Source organism: Lontra canadensis, unplaced genomic scaffold (genome assembly GCF_010015895.1).
Source record: "Lontra canadensis isolate GAN:19392208 unplaced genomic scaffold, GSC_riverotter_1.0 scaffold49, whole genome shotgun sequence".
NCBI lineage: Eukaryota > Metazoa > Chordata > Mammalia > Carnivora > Mustelidae > Lontra > Lontra canadensis.
This window is the reverse complement of record NW_022631043.1, coordinates 8892327-8911993: the sequence shown is the minus strand read 5'-3', so window position 1 is coordinate 8911993 and position 19667 is coordinate 8892327. Positions and strand designations below refer to the sequence as shown.

The window sequence follows — 19667 nt, the reverse complement described above, 5'->3', positions numbered from 1 at the left end:
AATAATTTTCATGGGGCAAATCTTTATTTATTTATTTATTTATTTTTGAAAGCTGATTTCATTTTGGGGAAACATATAATTTGGGACCAAGTCTATTTTTAAAATTCTTACAACATCTTATGTTATAACATCTTATGTCCAAGAAACTTCATTTCAGTCTCTTCAGACTGAAAACCCATGACCTTTGATCCAACCCAAATTGTTGTCCCTACTGCATCCCCTGTCCTAGGATTGGTATCATGTTCCACAAATTTTTTTATGTTCTATAACTTCTTCTGAAAGTCAGGATGATGTACTAGGAACTACACATGTACAGGATTCTTCCGTAAGCTTACTATAATTTGGTATGTAATGATAATATTTATTTCAAGTAACTGTTCCCAGTTTCAAAAAAGGAGGGTCAAAAATGAGACTGTTAATGGCTTTTAGGAACCATGGCCTTGTTCAGAAACATAGATGTCAGTCCAAGTGTCAGAAAAGCACTTGATGACAAATCATTTTATTTCTTGTAAACAACATTTAATTGAATGTGGCAAACAAGACTAACCTGCTTTGAGCTATAAGTTTAACATAGCTATTTTAGACTCTGGAATCCATGACACAAACTTGAAGAAAACACTTGAAATCAGGATGTGTTTGGGGAGGAGAAAAGCTCCATGTAACTCAGACACTAGGCCTTTCCAAATTGGTACCTGTCTTTGGTTTTCCGTCTCCAGGCGTAGCCTGGCCTCCACACACCTCCGTGTCTCCAGGAAAGCTTGGCGCTGGGCCCGGTCTGACAGGTAACTGATGAAGATTCCAGCTGTGTTCATACACATGAATAACACTGCCTGGGCCACAACCTAAAACACATTTGCAAACATAGGCTTGTCAGGTGATTAAAGCAACAGCTGTTTGGAGATGAAGAGAAACATAAAGAAAGATTTCCAAAGTAAATCTTAAGGTAGTAATCCAAACATTTGGTATTAGGTTAAAAGAACCATTTGGGTCTTGGGTGAAATGTCATCCCCTCAGAGAGGCCTCCCTTGACCTTCCCATCCAATTTAAAGCTTCTCCTACTGCAAGTGTGGATTTGAACTTGAATTAGAAACTTGAGGTTAGATAGGAGCAATCTCTCTTTCTCACTCTGCCTCACTTCTCCCCCTTCACTAGCTGAAGTTTTTAGCCTTCTAGATGGTTGGAGAAGCAGGTCAGAAGAAGGGAAAGGGACTCATAAGAAATAGCTAATAGTACTACTATTATATCTAGTAGCCCTTAAAGCTTTTTTTCCAATGATATAAAGGTAAACATGCTAGCAATGAACACAAAGAAAATCTTAGAGAAATAGAAACCATGCACACAATATGGAAATTCTAGAAGTGGAAAACACAGCACTGAAAATTAAAACAGTCACTGGAGGATAGCTATAACATAATGTAGATGACAGAAGAAAAAATCCAATAAACTTAAATCAATAAACCAAGAATAACCTTGAAAGCAGCCAGAGAAAATGTTACAGACAGAAGACATGTTCTCCAGTTATGATAATGATTTTCAGGGTAAATAAAAAAGAAAGACATTTCTAAAACACATTGAAATGAGGGGCATCTGGATGGTTCAGTAGTTTGAGCATCTGACTCTTGATTTCAGCTCAGGTCATGATCTCGGGGTTGTGAGACTGAGTACCACATCAGACTCACACTCAGTGTGGAGTCTGCTTGAGATTCTCTCTTTCCCTCTCCCTTTGCCCCTCATCCTGCTCATACTTTCTAAATAATTAATAAGCTTAAAAATAATAAAATACACAAAAGAAAAGTTCGCAAGTCAAAACAAAATAAAGCTGGTTTTGGTGTATAAATTCTATAAGAAAGGGAATTGAAGGGAAAAAATTACTGGTGAAAAATAAGGTCATTATATAATGATAAGAGCTTTAATTCACCAGAAATATCTAAAAATTATGAACTTGAGCACATTTAGCAACATAGCTCAGAATACACAGTGCAAAGTGTGACATAAGTCTGTGGCATTATTTACGAATCTATCATCACAGAGATCTATTTTTTACACAATGTTCAGCAGTTAATAGATCAAACAGATTTTAAAAATCAGCAAAGGCAGAGATAATTTCAATAGCTCATACAACTAACAAACTTGAAATGGAACACAGTAGCCAGCAACTAGATGGTACAAATTCTTTTAAGGCACATATTAAATATTTATAAATAGGATTTTATGATAAAACCTGAAGGTAGCCTCAGCAAATTTCAAAGAACTAGTGTCATATAACTATAGTCAATTACTACAGTAGAAACAATTCACAAAGAAATTTAAAAAGATAACTAAGACAACATCATATGTTTGGAAATTAAAAATATTTCTAAATAACTCATAGATCTAAGAATATATTAAAATGGAAAATATGAATAGTTAAAGAATTATATGAAAATACTACTGAACAAACTTTATTAGTCCTCACAGAGGAATGTATAGTAATAAATGATTTATTTTTTTTAAAAGGCTGAAAATAAAAATGCTAGCCATTCAACTTAAGGATTTAGCAAAAAACAAAAGGCAGAATAGATCCAAAGTATGAAAAAGGAAAAAAATAATAAACAGGAGCAAAGTAAATTAAAAACAAATACACAAGAAAGACAAATATATCAATAAAGTCAAAGGTTTGTTTTCTGAAAAGACTAAAAAAGGATAACAATTCTTATAAGCTTAGTTTAAAAGAAAGAGAGAGAGAGAGAGAGAGAGAGAGAGAGAAGGTCCAAATAGGCAAGATTAAGAATAGGAAATGGGACAAAGATATTGCAGAAATTAATAGGTAATAAGAATATGTTATGAAGTTTAATGCTACAAAAATCTGAGATGGAATTGATGTACTTCTCAAAACACATCTTTACCAGAAGTGACTCAAAGAAAAGGAGAAAAAGTCAATAAATAGAACCATAATTAAAAATCTTTTCACAAGGAAAGCAATGGGCCCAGATGCACTCATTGGAGCACTTTATAAATAATTGTGGAAGAAAGAATTTAAATATTTCATGTCTCTTCCAGAGAACAGAAAATTGCAAACTCAGTTTATAAGGCTGACATAACCTTGATACCAAAACCAATTGGTGGGTAAAGGTGAGTAACTGGTAAATCTCATTCATGAGCAGGGAGAGAAATGCCCACACATGATATTAGCAAATCAAATCTATCAACTTATAGATAAAATAATTCAAATTGACAACAGGGAATTTCCCCTAGAAATCCAATAATGGTTTAACATTACCAACTCAACTAATGTAATTCACATTTATAGCTTTAAAAAAAACATATAGTCATTCCACTGACATGAAACAGCATGGATGAAATTCAGTATGTTTTCATTAAAGAAACCTCCTGAGATTAAAAGTAAACTTTTTAAATCATTATGTAGAATATATACAGAAACAAAACAAAAAATACATAAAACAAACATCCTGCTCAATGGTAAAATGTCAAGAGCATTTGCTTAAAGACCAGAATAGCAGTTACCATCAAATGTATTCAACACCATTCTTGAATGCTAGCCATCTCAATAGGACAAACACAAAAACAAAATAAAAGTGTTAAACTTTGGAAGGAAGAAATATACTTTCATTATTTGCAGATGATTATCCATGTGGAATATCCAGAAAATCTCCACAGGAAAATGACTAAAATTAATAATAATTTAGCAAAGATGCTAGATATAAAATCAAAATAAAATGTCAATTGCATTTCTGTGCACCCATAACAAACAGAAGGAAATGAATTTAGTGAAGAAAATAATGGAATTTAATTTAAAATAATCAAATAAGACCTACATAGATGGAAGGTTATATACCATGTTATGGATGGGGAAGAATTGTTATAGGAAAATTTTCAAATCTCAGTAGGTATTTTTACCCCCAGTAGAATTTAGATGATTCTAAAATTTATATGGAAGGTCAAAGGGTCCAAAGTACACAAGATATTTTTAAAGAACAAAATAGAGTTGTGGTACCAGATACAGGGACTTATTATAAGTTTTTAGCAATCAAAGCATCATGGTATTGATATAGATATCCAAAAATTGCCCAGTGGATGTCAACAGAGAACCCAGAAACACTAAGGCACAAAGTTGGGCACCACAGGTCTAAGGAGAAAAGAGGGATTTTTCAACAAAGCCTGTTAAGACAGTTTGTTACCCATTTAGAAAATAAAGTAAATTAGCAAGACAGGAAACATGTGTTGGAGAGGATGTGGAGAAAGGGGAACCCTGTTACACTGTTGGTGGGAATGCAAGTTGGTGCAGCCACTTTGGAGAACAGTGTGGAGATTCCTCAAGAAATTAAAAATAGAGCTTCCCCATGACCCTGCCATTGCACTACTGGGTATTTACCCCAAAGATACAGATGGAGTGAAAAGAAGGGCCATCTGTACCCCAATATTTATAGCAGCAATGGCCACAGTCGCCAAACTGTGGAAAGAACCAAGATGCCCTTCAACGGACGAATGGATAAGGAAGATGTGGTCCATATACACTATGGAGTATTATGCCTCCATCAGAAAGGATGAATACCCAATTTTTGTATCAACATGGACAGGACTGGAAGAGATTATGCTGGGTGAAATAAGTCAAGCAGAGAGTCAATTATCATATGGTTCCACTTATTTATGGAGCATAACAAATAGCATGGAGGACAAGGGGAGTTAGAGAGGAGAAGGGAGTTGAGGGAATTTGGAAGGGGAGGTGAACCATGAGAGACTGTGGACTCTGAAAAACAATCTGAGAGTTTTGAAGGGGCAGGGGTGGGAGGTTGGGGGAACCAGGTGGTGAGTATTAGAGAGGGCACAGAGTGCATGGAGCACAGGGTGTGGTGCGAAAACAATGAATACTGTTAAGCTGAAAAGAAATAAAAAATTAAAAAAAATACATGAGTTAGAATACTAAAAACACTTTTACAAAAGGGATTTAGGAGTGGAGAGCATGGGGGCTTGCCCAGCCAAAAGGTAATACAAATCATCATGCTTTGGTAAGTAAAATTGTGACAGTAGAGAAAATCACAACTGAAAAATTAATAGAATAAAATGGAATACTCCACCCAGAAATAGACAAAAGAGAGGATGAGTTTTTATTATGATACATATAGCTCAACAATTCAGTGGGAAAAATAGTTGTCAGTAAAGGGATTGGTTGACTCTTGGTCAACTACTAGAGAGAAAATATGGCTGGTCGCCTCATGCTATGTATGCATACAGATGCCATTGGGTTAGAGTTACACGTGGAAAATGAGCCACTAAGCTCAAAAGCATGACCCAAATCTCAAATTAAAGATAACTAAATTTTTAAACTAAAATAACCTGATTATCAATGAAGTAGAAAGCAAATTGGCAACATTTTGCAAAGTTTGACTCATTTTTTTTTGACCCTCTGACCCAACTTTTGGTTGTCTATTTTAAGGAAATAATCTGGTCTAGGACCAAAAACTTCTGTTAAGGGATTTTCACTGCAACTTTCTTATGGGGAGAGAAAGAAAATTGCATATTTTTATCAGTAGGAAAATGGCTGAATGCATTGGAGGTATGCATCCACAAAAGAACATAAAATCACACGAAAATATTAAATGGCATGAGCCAATCTGTAGGATACTTTAAGTAAAGTGTACTTTACTTTAAAAAGTAAAGTTTTACTTAAAAAAGTGTACTTTACTTTAATCCAAAAGTTTTAAGATTAAATTTAAATTAAGTTTAATCTTAAAAGTTTTTAATTTAAAGCTGTATTAAAGCACAAACCTATAAATCCAATGTAATCCTCATGCTTAAAATAAAAGGAAATATATATGTGTACACATGTATAAAAGGAAATGCATGTATATGTTTGCATGTGTATGCTCATGCTTATGTGTAAATGTGTGTGTACATCTGTGTGCACTTAATGAGGAAAAACTCACTTGTGAAGATCTAACAAGGAGGCACCAGGGAAATAAAAGTGGAGGAGAGAAAATGGTGCAGAGGTGCTGGAGAACAGAGCCCAGAAACACACACTCCTATACAGACTTGATTCTTAGTCAGAAACTGACTCTCCAAATATCTTTACTGCTGCATTTTGGCATCAGCTAAGTACTCCCCCCGCCAAACCCTACATTGTTCAGTTATTGTTCCTTTAAAAAAAAAATTATTTCTTTTCAGCGTAACAGTATTCATTGTTTTTGCACCACACCCAGTGCTCCATACAATACGTGCCCTCTCCAATACCCACCACCTGGTTCCCCCAACCTCTCACCCCCCGCTCCTTCAAAACCCTCAGATTGTTTTTCAGAGTCCATAGTCTCTCATGGTTCACCTCCCCTTCCAATTTCCCTCAACTCCCTTCTCCTCTCTAACTCCCCTTGCTCCTTTTTTTAACTAAATTTTATGAAGGAAACACTATTCCATTGTGGCAGCTGCAGATCTGTGGTTCCATGGGGGAGCGGCATGTATTGTGATGACTCTTTCGGATTGGTCATGTTCTGTAATCATTCAGACTACGCCATTCTGCCTAGGTCCCCATGAGACCCCTCTGTAACCCAACTCTGCCCTGGAACTGACATGCTCAGTGTGAGATGTTTAAGAAGCACTTGTTGACCAATGCTCTATTTTTCTACATTTATAGATCTGTAAACTGCCATAGATAAGACTTCCTAACCCCTCAGTCCTATTAATTAATGTAACCCTACAAAATTATTTATGGAGCAAGTTCTACATCAGGTATAGTTTCATAAACTGGCAGTGTGCAAAGCAGATAAAGTCCTGATCTCACTTTAGCAGTGGGAGATAGACAATCGTCAAATACACCAAGGAATATTTAATAAGGGGTGGAGGTATGTGATAAATGCTATGATGAGAAATATAGCAGCATAAGCAGGATAGAGTGATAATGAGGGGTGGGACTACTCATTTATGGGGAGTTCAGAGATGTCCTCTCTGATATGAAGACCTTTGAGCAAAAACCTGAAAGAAGTGAGTTCATGAGTCGTGAGGACATTTGGGAAGAACATTCCAGGCTGAGGGAATAGAAAGTGCAGAGGCTTTGCAGCAGGAGAAGGGAGACACACACTCCACCCAGCATGAAGCCCACTGAGGTTGCAGCAGAGAGGGGTGCATGAAGATGGAGACAAGTTTAGGAGGTGAGCTCTGAAGGGAACAAAGGGTCAGACCTGGTAGTGATGCAGGTATATCCCTCGTTTTGAGAGTTCATGTTATGCCACTTTGCTTTTACAAAAGACCTACATTAGCACCTGTTTTTTTCACCTGAAAGAAATCTAAAGAGGATTTTTCCTTTAACCATAAGTAAAAATAGTGTCCAGTATGCGTATGTTACGGAAGCCACAGGCACCCTGAGCAGGGAGATTGGCAACGTCCATCTCCTTCCCAGGTACCACACAGCATCTCAGTGGCAATTGCCAGAGCTCTGTGTCTGGGAGCACCTGTCCTTCATCTCAACTTACTGTGTGCATCCATTAGCCACACATGCCCTAAGTAGATCAGAAAAGCTTAACAGGTGATTTTTGGATCTGAGAATGCTCAAAAAATTTTCCATATAAGTCAGTCTGAATTGCTTCTTGACTGTACACCATTTACAGCCTAAGAGAAGTTTCACAGGAACGTCCTACTTTCAAAAAGCAGGGGAAACCTGCAGTGGCTTTTCTCTCTATGAGATGGGAAGGCACTGGAGAGTTCTGAGATATGGGTACTCAGATGGATAACCTATCTCCCATGTTGTAAAAGTCATACTGGTTGCAGGAAACAGAAGAGACTGCAGGAAGGGCAAGGCCAGAGTCAAGGAGACAAGTTAGAGGCCTCTTACAAAAGTCCCATTGGAATGAGAGTTTGGCTCAGGGTGGCAATCATGAAAGTATTGTGATAAGTCTGGACACTGAATATGTTCTTCAAAGGAAGAGACAGCCCAATTTACAGATTTGTTTTGTGTGGAGTATCAGAAAAAGAGTGGAGACCAAATGACCTCCAGACATGCCATCACTGTGACTGCACAGGAGAAGCACCTGGGGTCTTACAAAGATGCTGGTCTTGTAGGCCTGTTCATCCAGAACAGGATGAGTTCCTCCCCACCTCCCCCTACAAATTCCCCCAACCCCTGGCTTGGAAGAGTTCTTTGTGGGCCTTGGGTGCCTCCTTCCACCCCGGAATGATGACCATGTGTGGACACTGCTGTTTGAGGCCAGGGGCCTCAGAGTTGGAAGGGCTCCCAAAGTCAGCTTCCCCATTTGATACAGGATTCACATTTTGTTACTGAAGAAAGATCTATGGCTATTCATTGCCAAGTAGCCAGATTGGAGGTGGGGAAAGAGGACATGGTCCCTGGGGGCCTCACAGTCATAAAGGTTTCTGGTGCCACAGGAGGAAGCACTGCGTTTTGTCTGTGGCTTACTATGTACAGGGAACATCACTATGGTCTGCAGCCCAGGCAGCTGATGCCTAGAGGAGGCCTGCTTTATAAAGAACAGGGGAAAGGGGGTGTCTGGGTGGCTCAGTTGATTAAGCACCTGCCTTGGGCCCAGGTAATAATCCAAGGGTCCTGGGATCAAGCCCCTCATAGGGCTCCCTCCTCAGCAAGGAGTCTGCTTCTCTCTCTACCTCTGCCTGCAGCTCTCCTTGCTTATGCTCCCCTCCTCTCTGTCAAATAAATAAATAAAATCTTTTAAAAAAAGAACAGGGAAAAACCCTCCTTCCACTTGTTTCTGGGTCTCCAGAAGCATCCACTCAAGTGTCAAGTGCTGTTGTGTTTGGAAAGGTCAGTTCTGGAAAAGTGATTCTGTCCCTGGAGATAGTTTTATTTCTAAAATTTAGAAAGAAAATGAAGGAGAGATGTGTCATTGTCCTTTAAGGATTGATTTGTATTTGGATAATTTCCAATATTTTAATGGAAACCAGAAATTTAAAAGGTGTTACCCTGTAGCTTAATTTATATGAAATGCTGAAAACTAATATTTAAAGGATTTCCACCTTGATTTGTCCTTTGCATTAATGGTGCATTATAAATTTTGGAGGATATGCAGGCTGAAATTGGGAATCAACCTAATAGCAAGTATAACTTTTTTGAGTTCATATTAAGCACAGCGTATCTTATGAAGTAATTTTCATATATGCTCTTCCATAATCTCAATGGGGAAGAAAGTACTGTTATGTCCAGTGAGGAGGCTGAAGTTCAGAGAGGTTAAGGAACTTGTCTAAGGTTAAACAGCCCTCCTGGGGGAGTAGGGCAGAGAACTGAGTGCAGGAAGTCTGACTTTGCAGGATCCAAGCAAGGGTTGGCTAGGACCTGAAGGAGACCTTGGATATTCAAAACAAATGGAGCCCTTTCAGGAGACTAGGGTAGAATTTAGCAACAAATACTGCACCACAAATGAGGCAGGTTGGATGTTTTGCCACATAGTGGGCATAAGTGAATGATGCAGGTAGAGGCCTGGTATCTGCAGGTGAGTGAGTCTGGCTGATGAGGGTCTGGCATCCTTCTCTAGTTGATACCTAGCATTTAGTGAGCACTTAGTATATGCGAGGAATCATCCTAAGCACCTGGCAGGTTTTCATTCATGTGTGAGCCAGGTGTCTGCTTTCTTAGCTCTTTTCTTGACAAAGATGTTCTCAGCCACCAGTTACTTCTGTCCATAAATCTTAAAACCGGGGCTCTAAGAGTAACTTGCTCAAAGGCAAACAGCTTAGGAGATTCAGAAGCTGTGAGCTGCACCAGGGTCTTTAACTACCAACGCCCGTGCTCTCGGCAAGCTGTGTGTGTTTTTACAAATCTTTCTTACAATTGGAGAAGTGCCCCGGTGTTTGGGCTTCTCTGCTTTAGGACTGGGGCCTGTCCTCACAAGCATTGACGGTTGCACCCTGGGCAGAAGGAGAGACTACAGAAGTGGGAAGCATGAACACAGGGGCCAATGATGAAAATAATACTTCAGAATCCTCAGGGGCATTCAGGTTTTATGGAAGGGGTCCTGACAAGTGAGTGAGGCAGCTATCCACCAGAGGCTTTTGCACCTGCCTGTACTGGAGCTTCTGCAGCCAGAGACTTGGGTTTGCAGCTCTCATCTTCACCACTTGCTAGATGTATGATCTTGGGAAAGTCACCTTTTGCCTTTTTGAGCCTCAAGCTTCTCATCTGAATAATGGGAATAAAACTGCCTCATAGAAGTAATGTGTATGTATACATATCTGTATCTATCTATTTATCTATCTATCTATCATCATCTATCTCTATGAAAGCACCTAACAGATAGCAGATATGCAATAAGTGTTCTCTATATATTAAATATGAGGCCATCTTTTTTTCCCCAAATTTTGTTCTATGGTGTAACACAATTTTTTTTTTCTGAATAAATGATGTCTTACAAATTTTCTTCCTCCAGGTTAAGAAACACCACAGAGGACCACAAAATATTAAAATCTTTTGTAGTTATGCTACTTTATGAAGAATGTTTATTTCTCCTTATTTACTCTCAGAGAAGACAGTGGAGGTGGGGATTAGGGAACTAACTCAGGAGTCAGAGTGGGCCTTAAATCACCATGTACCCCCAGGGAGAACAAAGCAAACCAATGCCCTCACTAAGGGCCAGATACTAAATAGCTCAGTTTGCTCTGCTGTGTAGAGCTCAGCATTTCAGCCCAGTGGTTAAGGATCTCGGCTCCCAGTAACGCCACTTCCTTGTTGTATGACCTTGACCCAGTTAGTTAATTTCTCTAGCCCTCCAATTTTCTCACCTGTAAAATAGGAATACTTTCCTAGCAATATCATTGGATAATTGATGACAAGCAAGTAACAAAGGGCCTGTAGTACAGAAATTACTCAGTGAGTATTGACTGTGCTTGTGGTGGTGGTCATTACTGCTTTGTTGTCTTTAATGTCACAGTGGTGACTCAGTGAGGGTCTGAGCAAGTAGGCAAACAGGTCTGTGTTTCAGAAAGATCACCCATGACGAGGCATGTAGAATGCATACATCCAGGTTAAACTCCATCTGTGAGCCTTTGGTGAAGAATGGCACAGAGGAAGGATTAGCTGGATTCCCAGCAATGGCTGAGCAAATGGGAGAGACAGTACCACCAACATCCTCTGCCAGGGTCGTGGGCTCTCCCACAGCTGCCAGCCCGTGACCACGCTTCTTCCCTGTCTTTTATAAATAGTACACACTGAACTAGAAAAATAAATCATGAGGGGAAGGGAATGAAGTTTGAAAAAAAATAAAACAAGTAACAGAGCCATCAGGTAGTAAAATTCCGTGAACATCTAGGAAAAAGATTAAAAAATGAATCCTTCTTTACTCAGATGGCAAACCATAAGAAGTCGCACAGACTGATGAAAAACTTACCTGTAAAAACCTGACTTCCACAACTAGTATCCTGAGAAATGACAACATAATGAAGGGACAATGTAGTCTTTTCAGAAAACCACAAAACAGGATTTTGAAGAAAAAAAAAGTAAAGGAATAAAAGAACAGAGATAGAAGACTTTTCTCATGTTGTTAAACTGTGACATAAGGAAGAAGTAAAAATGGAAAAGGCTAACCACAGGATGGACTGGAAGTAAGGAAAAATAAGTGGTTAAACCCCTTAAAACTGGACAAAGCACAAAATGATGGAAGTTAATTATTTCTTAAATAGGAGAAACATACCAGATGACAGCCCAAATTTTAAAGATGAATCATGCTAATAATGCAAAGCAGGCAAGATATTAACATGGTTACAATGTCTACTCCACTGTCTTCAGAGAGATGAACAGCACAAGTAGCCCTAATTGTTCCAAGAGTGTTTTGCAGCCTGAGGTAACTTCACCACTTAGAATCTCCTGTTCACCTCTTATTAAGGGGATTTTAGGAGAACTTCTGTTTCCATGCCCCTATTGTGTACCAGACACTGTCCTTTGGCCTTCAAATGTACCATTTTATAGACAATTCAGTAGCAATCCTGCTTGGCCTTATTAGCCCCATTTTACAGAAATCTGAGGCTCAGAGATGTTAAGTAATTACCCATGGTCACAGAGATCGGGAGGGATACCAGGGTGGCCAACTGTCCTGGCTTGCCTGGGACAGAGAACTTAATTTTCAAATATGGACAGTCCTGGGAAAAGCAGGAGGAGTTTTCATCCATGTTCTTCTTCACAGTCCACAAACTACAGGCCAGACAAATCAGTCCAGTACCTGTTTTTGTAGTGCCGGTGAGCTAAGAGTGGTTTTCACCTTTTTTAAAGAAATAATGAAAGAAGGGCACTTGGGTGGCTCAGTGGGTTAAAGAATCTACCTTTGGCTCAGGTCATGATTCCAGGGTCCTGGGATCAAGCCCCACATCAGGCTCTCTGCCCCGCAGGGAGCCTGCTTCTTCCCCTCCCCTGTTTCTGTCTACTTGTGATCTCTGTCTGTCAAATAAATAGATAATATATTAAAAAAAAAGAAATAATGAAAGAAGAAGGAGGAGGGGAAGGACAAGGAGGTGGAGAGAGAGGAGGATTTCATTGTGTGGTTCACAAAACCTGAATTATTTAACCATTTATTGTCTGGTCCTTTTAAAAAAAGATTATATTTATTTACTTATTAGAGATAGAGACAGAGTGCACACAAGCAGGTGGAGGGGCAGATGCCCTACTGAGTTCAGAGGCCAACATAGGGCTTGGTCCCAGTACCCCAAGCTCATGACCGGAGTTGAAGTCACAGTCAGACACTAAACCGACTGAGCCACTCAGGTACCCCTATTGTCTGGTCCTTTGCAGAAAATTTTTGCTGAACCCTGCCTCCCCCATCATTCTGGGGTAATTTCAGGGAAAGGTGAGTCCTTTTGGTCTTCATGGTTGTCTTGGAGTAACAGATTATGTGTGTGGGTACATGTACATGTGCGAGTGTGGGACGTAGAAGGTGAAGGTGGGACAGGTCATGGGTGACATTGGCTCACCAACCTGTCAGTGGTCGAAAACATAAAAAATGGGGAATTTACTAGAATACATGTTTTCTGGATTCTAGTCCAGTCTTCTTCCCCATAAAGTAGGAGGAAATCTACAGAGGGTGTTGTCACAATTCCTGGTGGCGTAGTGAACAAATCACTTCCTTTGCAAATGGTGGCCAATGTTGCAAAAAAGGAAAGGTGCTTCAGAAGATACAAATCACCATAACCAGTTCTCTCACAACCCTGTTTAAATCTCCATGAGAAATGTCAGAACTGATGTTTCCTGAAAGACCTGTGATAATTCCCCAGAAAGACATGGGGGAGTGCCAAAGCCAGATGACAACACTTCCATGGAGGTGTTTTTTTCAAAGAGAAGATTTTCATTTTTGATGAGACTGATCTTTCAAAACCATTCATGACTCTTGTTTGCAACAAGCATAGAAGACTTTCTGATTACCAAACCAAAGAAGGGAAGAGAAAGGTATCCTATCCAACACAGATAAATGCCAGGATGAAGAGAAGCCATATCTGGCAAACAGTAGGTGCATGATAATGAGTGAATGTACAAACAGTAGAAAACATGAAATATTTCATGCAGAAATATCTCTATTGAATTGATGGCCTGATTAACTCTTTCCTCCAAAAAAGAATAAAAGAATGAGTATTACTGAATTAACTTGTCATAAATATTAATGACTCATGGAGAAAATCATAGGCCCATGTCTATGCTGCATCAGGATCACAATCATACAAAACCAACAAGTACCAGACTTCCCAGCTTCCCCACACTATTATGAAGGTGAAGAGGGCAGGTCCTAACCTTAGAGCAGTGGATCTCAAATGGGAGATTTTGCACAGTTGGAGGTGTTAAGCAATGTCTGGAGATATTTTAGAATGTCCCATCTGGAGGGGGCAATACTGGTATTTGGTGATGGGGGCCAGCAGTGCTGCTAAACATCTTAACTCTATATGGCACAGCCTCCCTGCCCTAACCCTACTCAACAATAAACAGTGCTGAGGGGTAGAAACCCTTCCCGGGAGTCCTGCAGTCACCAGTACACAGTAGGTGCTCAGTAAATTACTGCTGGATAAGTGGGAGGTGCACAGCTTCATTTTCAAAACGTGCTTTGCTCACAGAACACAGGGATTCTATTTCAAGTATCTTCACATTTGTAACCTTGTTACGTAGATTTCTTTTCTTTGTGTAACTAATCTTGAGCTATCTACTGACTGGAGCACTGGGGGGTACAAAAATAACAGATGATATCCTTGCCCACAAGGGGCTCAGGTCTGGCAGGGAAGAGAGAGGATGAGATGTGTGATTCTCACACAGGGTGTCAGGTGTCAGGACAAAGACACCCCAAAGGCAACTGACGGCTGTCATGACAACACCTGACATCATTAACTAATAAACAGTATTGAGCACCTGCTAGGGCGTAGGCAATGCTTTCAACAGTGTGTCTGTAACAACTCATTTAATTTACACAGTAATCCAATGAAGTGGGTGCTATGATTACTATTATTAGGTGACCCTATAATAATTATTCAAATAAAACAATTTGACAGTGAAGGGAATCATTCAATGACTCTGGGATCAGAGGCATGAACCTCAACCATCCTAGGAAAACAGGGATGCATGGCTTCCTGGTCCCCACTTACAGATGGGGAAATTGAGTCAAGGGCAATTTAAGGAGCTCAATTCCACTTACCTCTCTGTAAATGGGAGGGCCAGGCTTGGAATCCAGCCAGTCAGCCTTCAGAGCCTGCTCTTTTAAGCACTAAAAACATTATGCTGTAAAGACGGTGCATAATAGTGGAGTCTAATAGAGAGTAGGGGACCCAGGAAGGCTCTCTAGAGGAGGTGACCTTTAAGCTGAAGCTTGAATAATGCATAGGAGTTGGATAAGTCAAGAACACAGAAAGGGGTATTGAAACAGCAGTATGTGGAAGGGTCTAGTGGCAAGAATAAGCAGGGGTCATTTAGGAAGCTGAAAAGTGCCCAGAATTGCTGGAGGGTAGGGCCATAAGCTTCGTATAGCTGGATATGGGGAGTGGGAACAGTGGAGGCATGTGGTACTGAAGGGCTTCAGGCAACAGGGCCATTAGTTCATTAAAGCTTCATCTTAGAGGTGCCTGGCTGGCGCAGTCAGTTAAGCATCTGACTCTTGGTTTCAACTCAGGTCATGATCTCAGGGTTGTGCAATCGAGAGTTGCATCAGGCTCCGCGCTCAGTGCGAGTCTGCTTAACATTCTCCCTCCACCTCTCCTGCTGTTCCTGATCTCTCTCAGATAAATAAATAAACTTTCATCTTAATCCTCCAAAGTAGAACTTTTACCATTTTATACAAATAAGGAAATAGAGTCTTAGCCCCCTTCTACCCCAAAGCCTACATTTGGCAGGAGAGCTGGGAGTATGTCTGATGTCAAAATCCATTCCATGTCACTACATCTAATCCTTTGACTGCAGAACACTTGGCCCTCTTTGTTTTAGGAGTCTGCAACACTTCCTCAAGCATCCCAGCTAGAGATGGCTTCATCGAGGAACTGTTATGGGCATCACTGCTAATGGTTTTCATGACAGGAGGAAATGTTTCTTCTAGGGGCCTAGGCACAATGCCCACTTAGCTGGCATTTTATAAGGAAAACCAAGAGCCAGATCTGGAAAAGTTTTGTCCAATGTGCATGGAGCACTGGAGCAAGGTTCTCTATTTGACCCTGAGTTCCACAAGGTGAGACATTAGAACAGTGGAATTTTCATATATGTGCATCTAGTTTGTGTGTATTTGTTACAAGTTGTGGGTGAAAAAGAGGGAGGGAGGGAGAGAGAAGGAAGAGAAGAAAAGGGGACAGAAATTAAAGGATAAAGCACTCTAAATGGCTTGCAAATGTTGTTCTCTCATGAGCACTCATGACCTGGCATGAGGTGATGAGTCTCTACAGTCTGTTTCAGTCCTGTGGACTCCAGCAGCATGCCCACCTGACTGGACTGGGTGTGTATGAGGCTTAAAGTTCCTTCTTTTTCACACAGCATGGTCCCAAAACACCAACAGCTTCACTTGGAGCTTGCTTACACCAGGGGAGAACCTGGCTGTGTTGGGTTCTGGAGATGATACATACATTTACTAACTCTTCTAGCATTTCAGGGATTTTATTTTACAGCAGGATTTCTGACTAAGTTGTTAGCCTTCAAACCTCACCCCAGCATAAACTGTGACTCTAACATGGGGTAGGCTCCACACAAGCAGCAATGGGGCTGACTACAACATGGTATGGAGAAATGGAGGCATTAACCAAAGAAGCAGCTGCAGGAAAAGCCAACATCCTGATTCACACAACCCCTGGCAGAGTAGTTGGTGATGGCGGGGGCATCATAAATGTTTTTAGAATAAAGAAATGAATTCATGACCCATGCACTGCTGCCAGTCACAAGAGAACCAGGAGTACTTTCTGGAAAGGTTCTTCATGCATGGGCATTTTCCACACTGCATAGGAAATGAAGTCTATAAATATTCCCTGGCAGGCGATCAGCTATGGTTTAAAGACCCACGTGGACACTGATTCACTTCTCTTCTCCCCTCACCCAGGGCCTGTCAGGCAGCACATCAAAAGTGCTTTGTGGATGTGGCTGGAAGTAGGCAAAGGTTCTGCTTGGCTGAGACTCAGGTGATCCCCACCCCCTCACTCCCAGTCAGGTCACTGAGGAAATGCCATATCCTCCCTCTCTTTGTTCCTGACACCCAGGGCAGGGAAGAGCTGGGAATTCTGCTTCATCTGCTCTCAAGTGTTTATTCTTCCCTGGCGAGCTTTACAAATCTAGAAATGGAGGGGACAGTGTGAGCCTAGAGTAGTTCTGTTAGAGCTTTGGGGATAAATGTGTGGGGGAGAGCCCCACTCAAGGGGTCTCACGTCAGACCAATGGACCTCCTTTATGGCAGAGAGGTATGAGACGGGACAGGGCATAAGGATGCAGGGCCCAGTGACTGCAATATTTAACCACTCCCAGAAGCTGATCCCATGAGAGAACAAGGGAGTTCCTTGGCGCGATCTTGTAGTCAACACCCTCCAAGGATGGGATGTCACCCTCTAGGATCCAATGGCCATTTTCCATCAAGGACCACATATGGTGCTGTGCTTCAGTAGGAAGGACACATGAGTCTAGGAAAAAAAGGGTTTCCAGCTTTAGTTGCCATCACTCCTGGTCATGGACCTGGGGAGCCAGTGATTACAGAGCCTGAATCTTGGGTTCTATAACTTTGGAGTTCCAGCTTTCCCTAGGCTAAGCATGTCTGCCAGGTGAGGCAGCAAGAGTCTCACTGAATTATAACATATGGCATGTTGGGCTCCTCATGCCAAGTGGCCATTAGACAGGAAGAGTCACCATCCAGGTAGGAGTTATGCCCTGGCTTGAGAAAGGCATGGTTAGAATATGCATGATGCCACCAGGTAAATCACCAATACCAGCAGAGGTACTAGCTGAGGGAGAGGAGAATCTAGAACAAAGCAGAGAAGAGGGAGACAATGTACATCAGTAGGGGTCCCCAGACCACCTAAAGCAGTAAGGACTACAATTTAATTTAGCTTTCTCCAAGAAGAAAGGCCCCCAGGATCACAGAAGAACTCTCAGAACTTCAGTGATGAATTAAGTCCTAGAGGCACAAGGGGTGGAGGGTGGTGGGACCAGATCCCTCTCGGGAATGGAGGATGCCTCTTCCCATGGTAACTGTGGGCAGACAGCCCTCAGCTGACCAATGCCTTGGCAGATCAACTAGCCGAAGAGGACCTTCTCACCAAGGTCATGCCCAGGACTGATCACCTGGAAGGACGCCTGGAGTACACTTATAATTCCAGCTCCGAGATCTCAGAAGGACCATTCCAGCCTCAGAACTCCCCACTGCAGCAACAGGTCTCTGTGGAAATTCCATCACAGCTCAGCTTGTCCATTTGCCTACTTCTGCCTCCACATCTTCTCAGTCCATGGGTGCTCATCCCAAAAGCATCCCCTAATAAACTTCTTACCCACTAACCTCTTTCCCAGAGTCTGCTTCTTGGAGGATCGAACCTATAACAGCCGGAAAGTATAAATTGCCTTTCCTAATGTTGTCAGCCTCTAGTATTTGTGGAATGGGTGATTAACTAATGAATACAATTAGTTTGTACCACCCAGACCATCAGATGGATGATGATGATGATGACTATCTAGTAGGTAGTTTCCCCTTTTTTCATTCCTTTTAAAAATATTTCCTGAGTCCCAAGTAGGATCTAGGCACTGCTCTAGATTCCAGTGACAAATAAGATAACTAATATACCTTCCCTGTGAGGCATCCTGTGGAGACCTTAATTTAGATCAAGTGGTGCAGAGAAAGCCTCTCTGGAGATGAAATATTTCCATGGAACTTGAGGAATGAGGAAGAGTCAGTCAAGGAAAGAGCCAGGGAATACCTATTGCAGACACAGTGATGAGGAAGAGGGGGACCTTATTTAAGGTCTAATCTTATTTCCTCTGATGCTCTTGGGTTGACCCACTCTTAGATCATGGTGAAAACCACCAGACTTCCACAAAAAAGGATCTTTCTACCTATATGTCTCTGCCCCAAGACCCCCTTTCCCTGCAATGATTTCACAAATCAGAATTACCTCTCCTTCCTTAGACATTCTCCCCATTTCTCCTTCTCACTACACAGCAGATGGTGGTGTCAAGAAGGTGGTGGTAGCAGTTCCTAAGGAAGTTGGTGGTGTGAGCATGAGGATGTGTTGTGTAATGTGATGGTTACTATGGCAATTTTTATTGGGTAATTGGGTTTGAAGAAACATTTTGATTCATCATTAGTTACTGAGCTAAAAACAGCATCTTACCAAGAGCTTGTTTTCTCTTAAAATGCATCTGTTTTGGAGGGTTAATAAAGTATAGTTACACGCACCAAAAATCAGAGCATTTTCCCCAAGTCATCCTTGTCTTGATCTGGACTGCTCAAAAGAAGGCCAAATTACCTTCTGCTTTACTTTACCCCCCGAAAAAGTATTTATTGTTACAAATGAACATCACATTGACCAAAGAGAGTAGAAAGAAAATAGTTTATTATGTCCAAATTGAGTAGCCTAATTCATAAGGAAAGTGACTTTATAATCTTCACAATGTTTCTCAACTGTCTTATTTTACGGAGTTGGGGTACAAAGAAGTCTTGCAGAATTCCTTTTCTCTGAGGAGTACAGACCAGAGAACGGTTTAAAAAAGATTATCTAAGGGCAAACATTCCTTGACATCTGCAGGAGGGAATAAACATGAGTGAATATATGTATCAACAAGGCTTTCGTTTGGCCTTGTTTTGTCAAGTGAACTCATTTAATGTCTGAATCAAATAAAATGTTCTTCCAAAATTTAACACGTGGTGGTTATGAGTAAGTGCCACGTGGTTTGGCCAATATGGATGAGGTATAGACCTTGTGACACAGTAGGAAATACAAGTATCACGGAAGCCAGGAATGTACAATGTCTTATGTCTTCAGCCCATGGTGACGACTAGCTCCCACCATGCTGTGTGCCATTTTCTCATAAACATGCTTATTTTAACTTTGAAACCTCATTCTGCCACTGAATGAAGCAAAACCGATTTTACTGATTTAAAGAAGTGGGATCATTCCAGGATTGTCACAGAAGACAAGGAGTTCCCATTTGGAAATGCCCCATTGTGGCACCTGCTACACTTACTGGCAGAGCACAGGTCTGCTTCTGGGATTTGAATCCCAGCTCAGCCTCTTACTAGTTG

At 41.0% G+C, this 19667-nt stretch overlaps 1 protein-coding gene across 3 annotated transcripts in view; it reads right to left on the bottom strand.

Annotated features, from left to right (window-relative positions):
- ADCY8 (adenylate cyclase 8) overlaps window positions 1-19667 on the bottom strand; it is a 215718-nt gene that overhangs the window by 169284 nt on the left and 26767 nt on the right. For all 3 annotated transcript variants that reach the window (XM_032873521.1, XM_032873519.1, XM_032873520.1), the window contains exon 2: window positions 693-842. In XM_032873521.1, the coding sequence (XP_032729412.1) occupies window positions 693-842 (150 nt within the window). The remainder of the gene's footprint in view (window positions 1-692; window positions 843-19667) is intronic.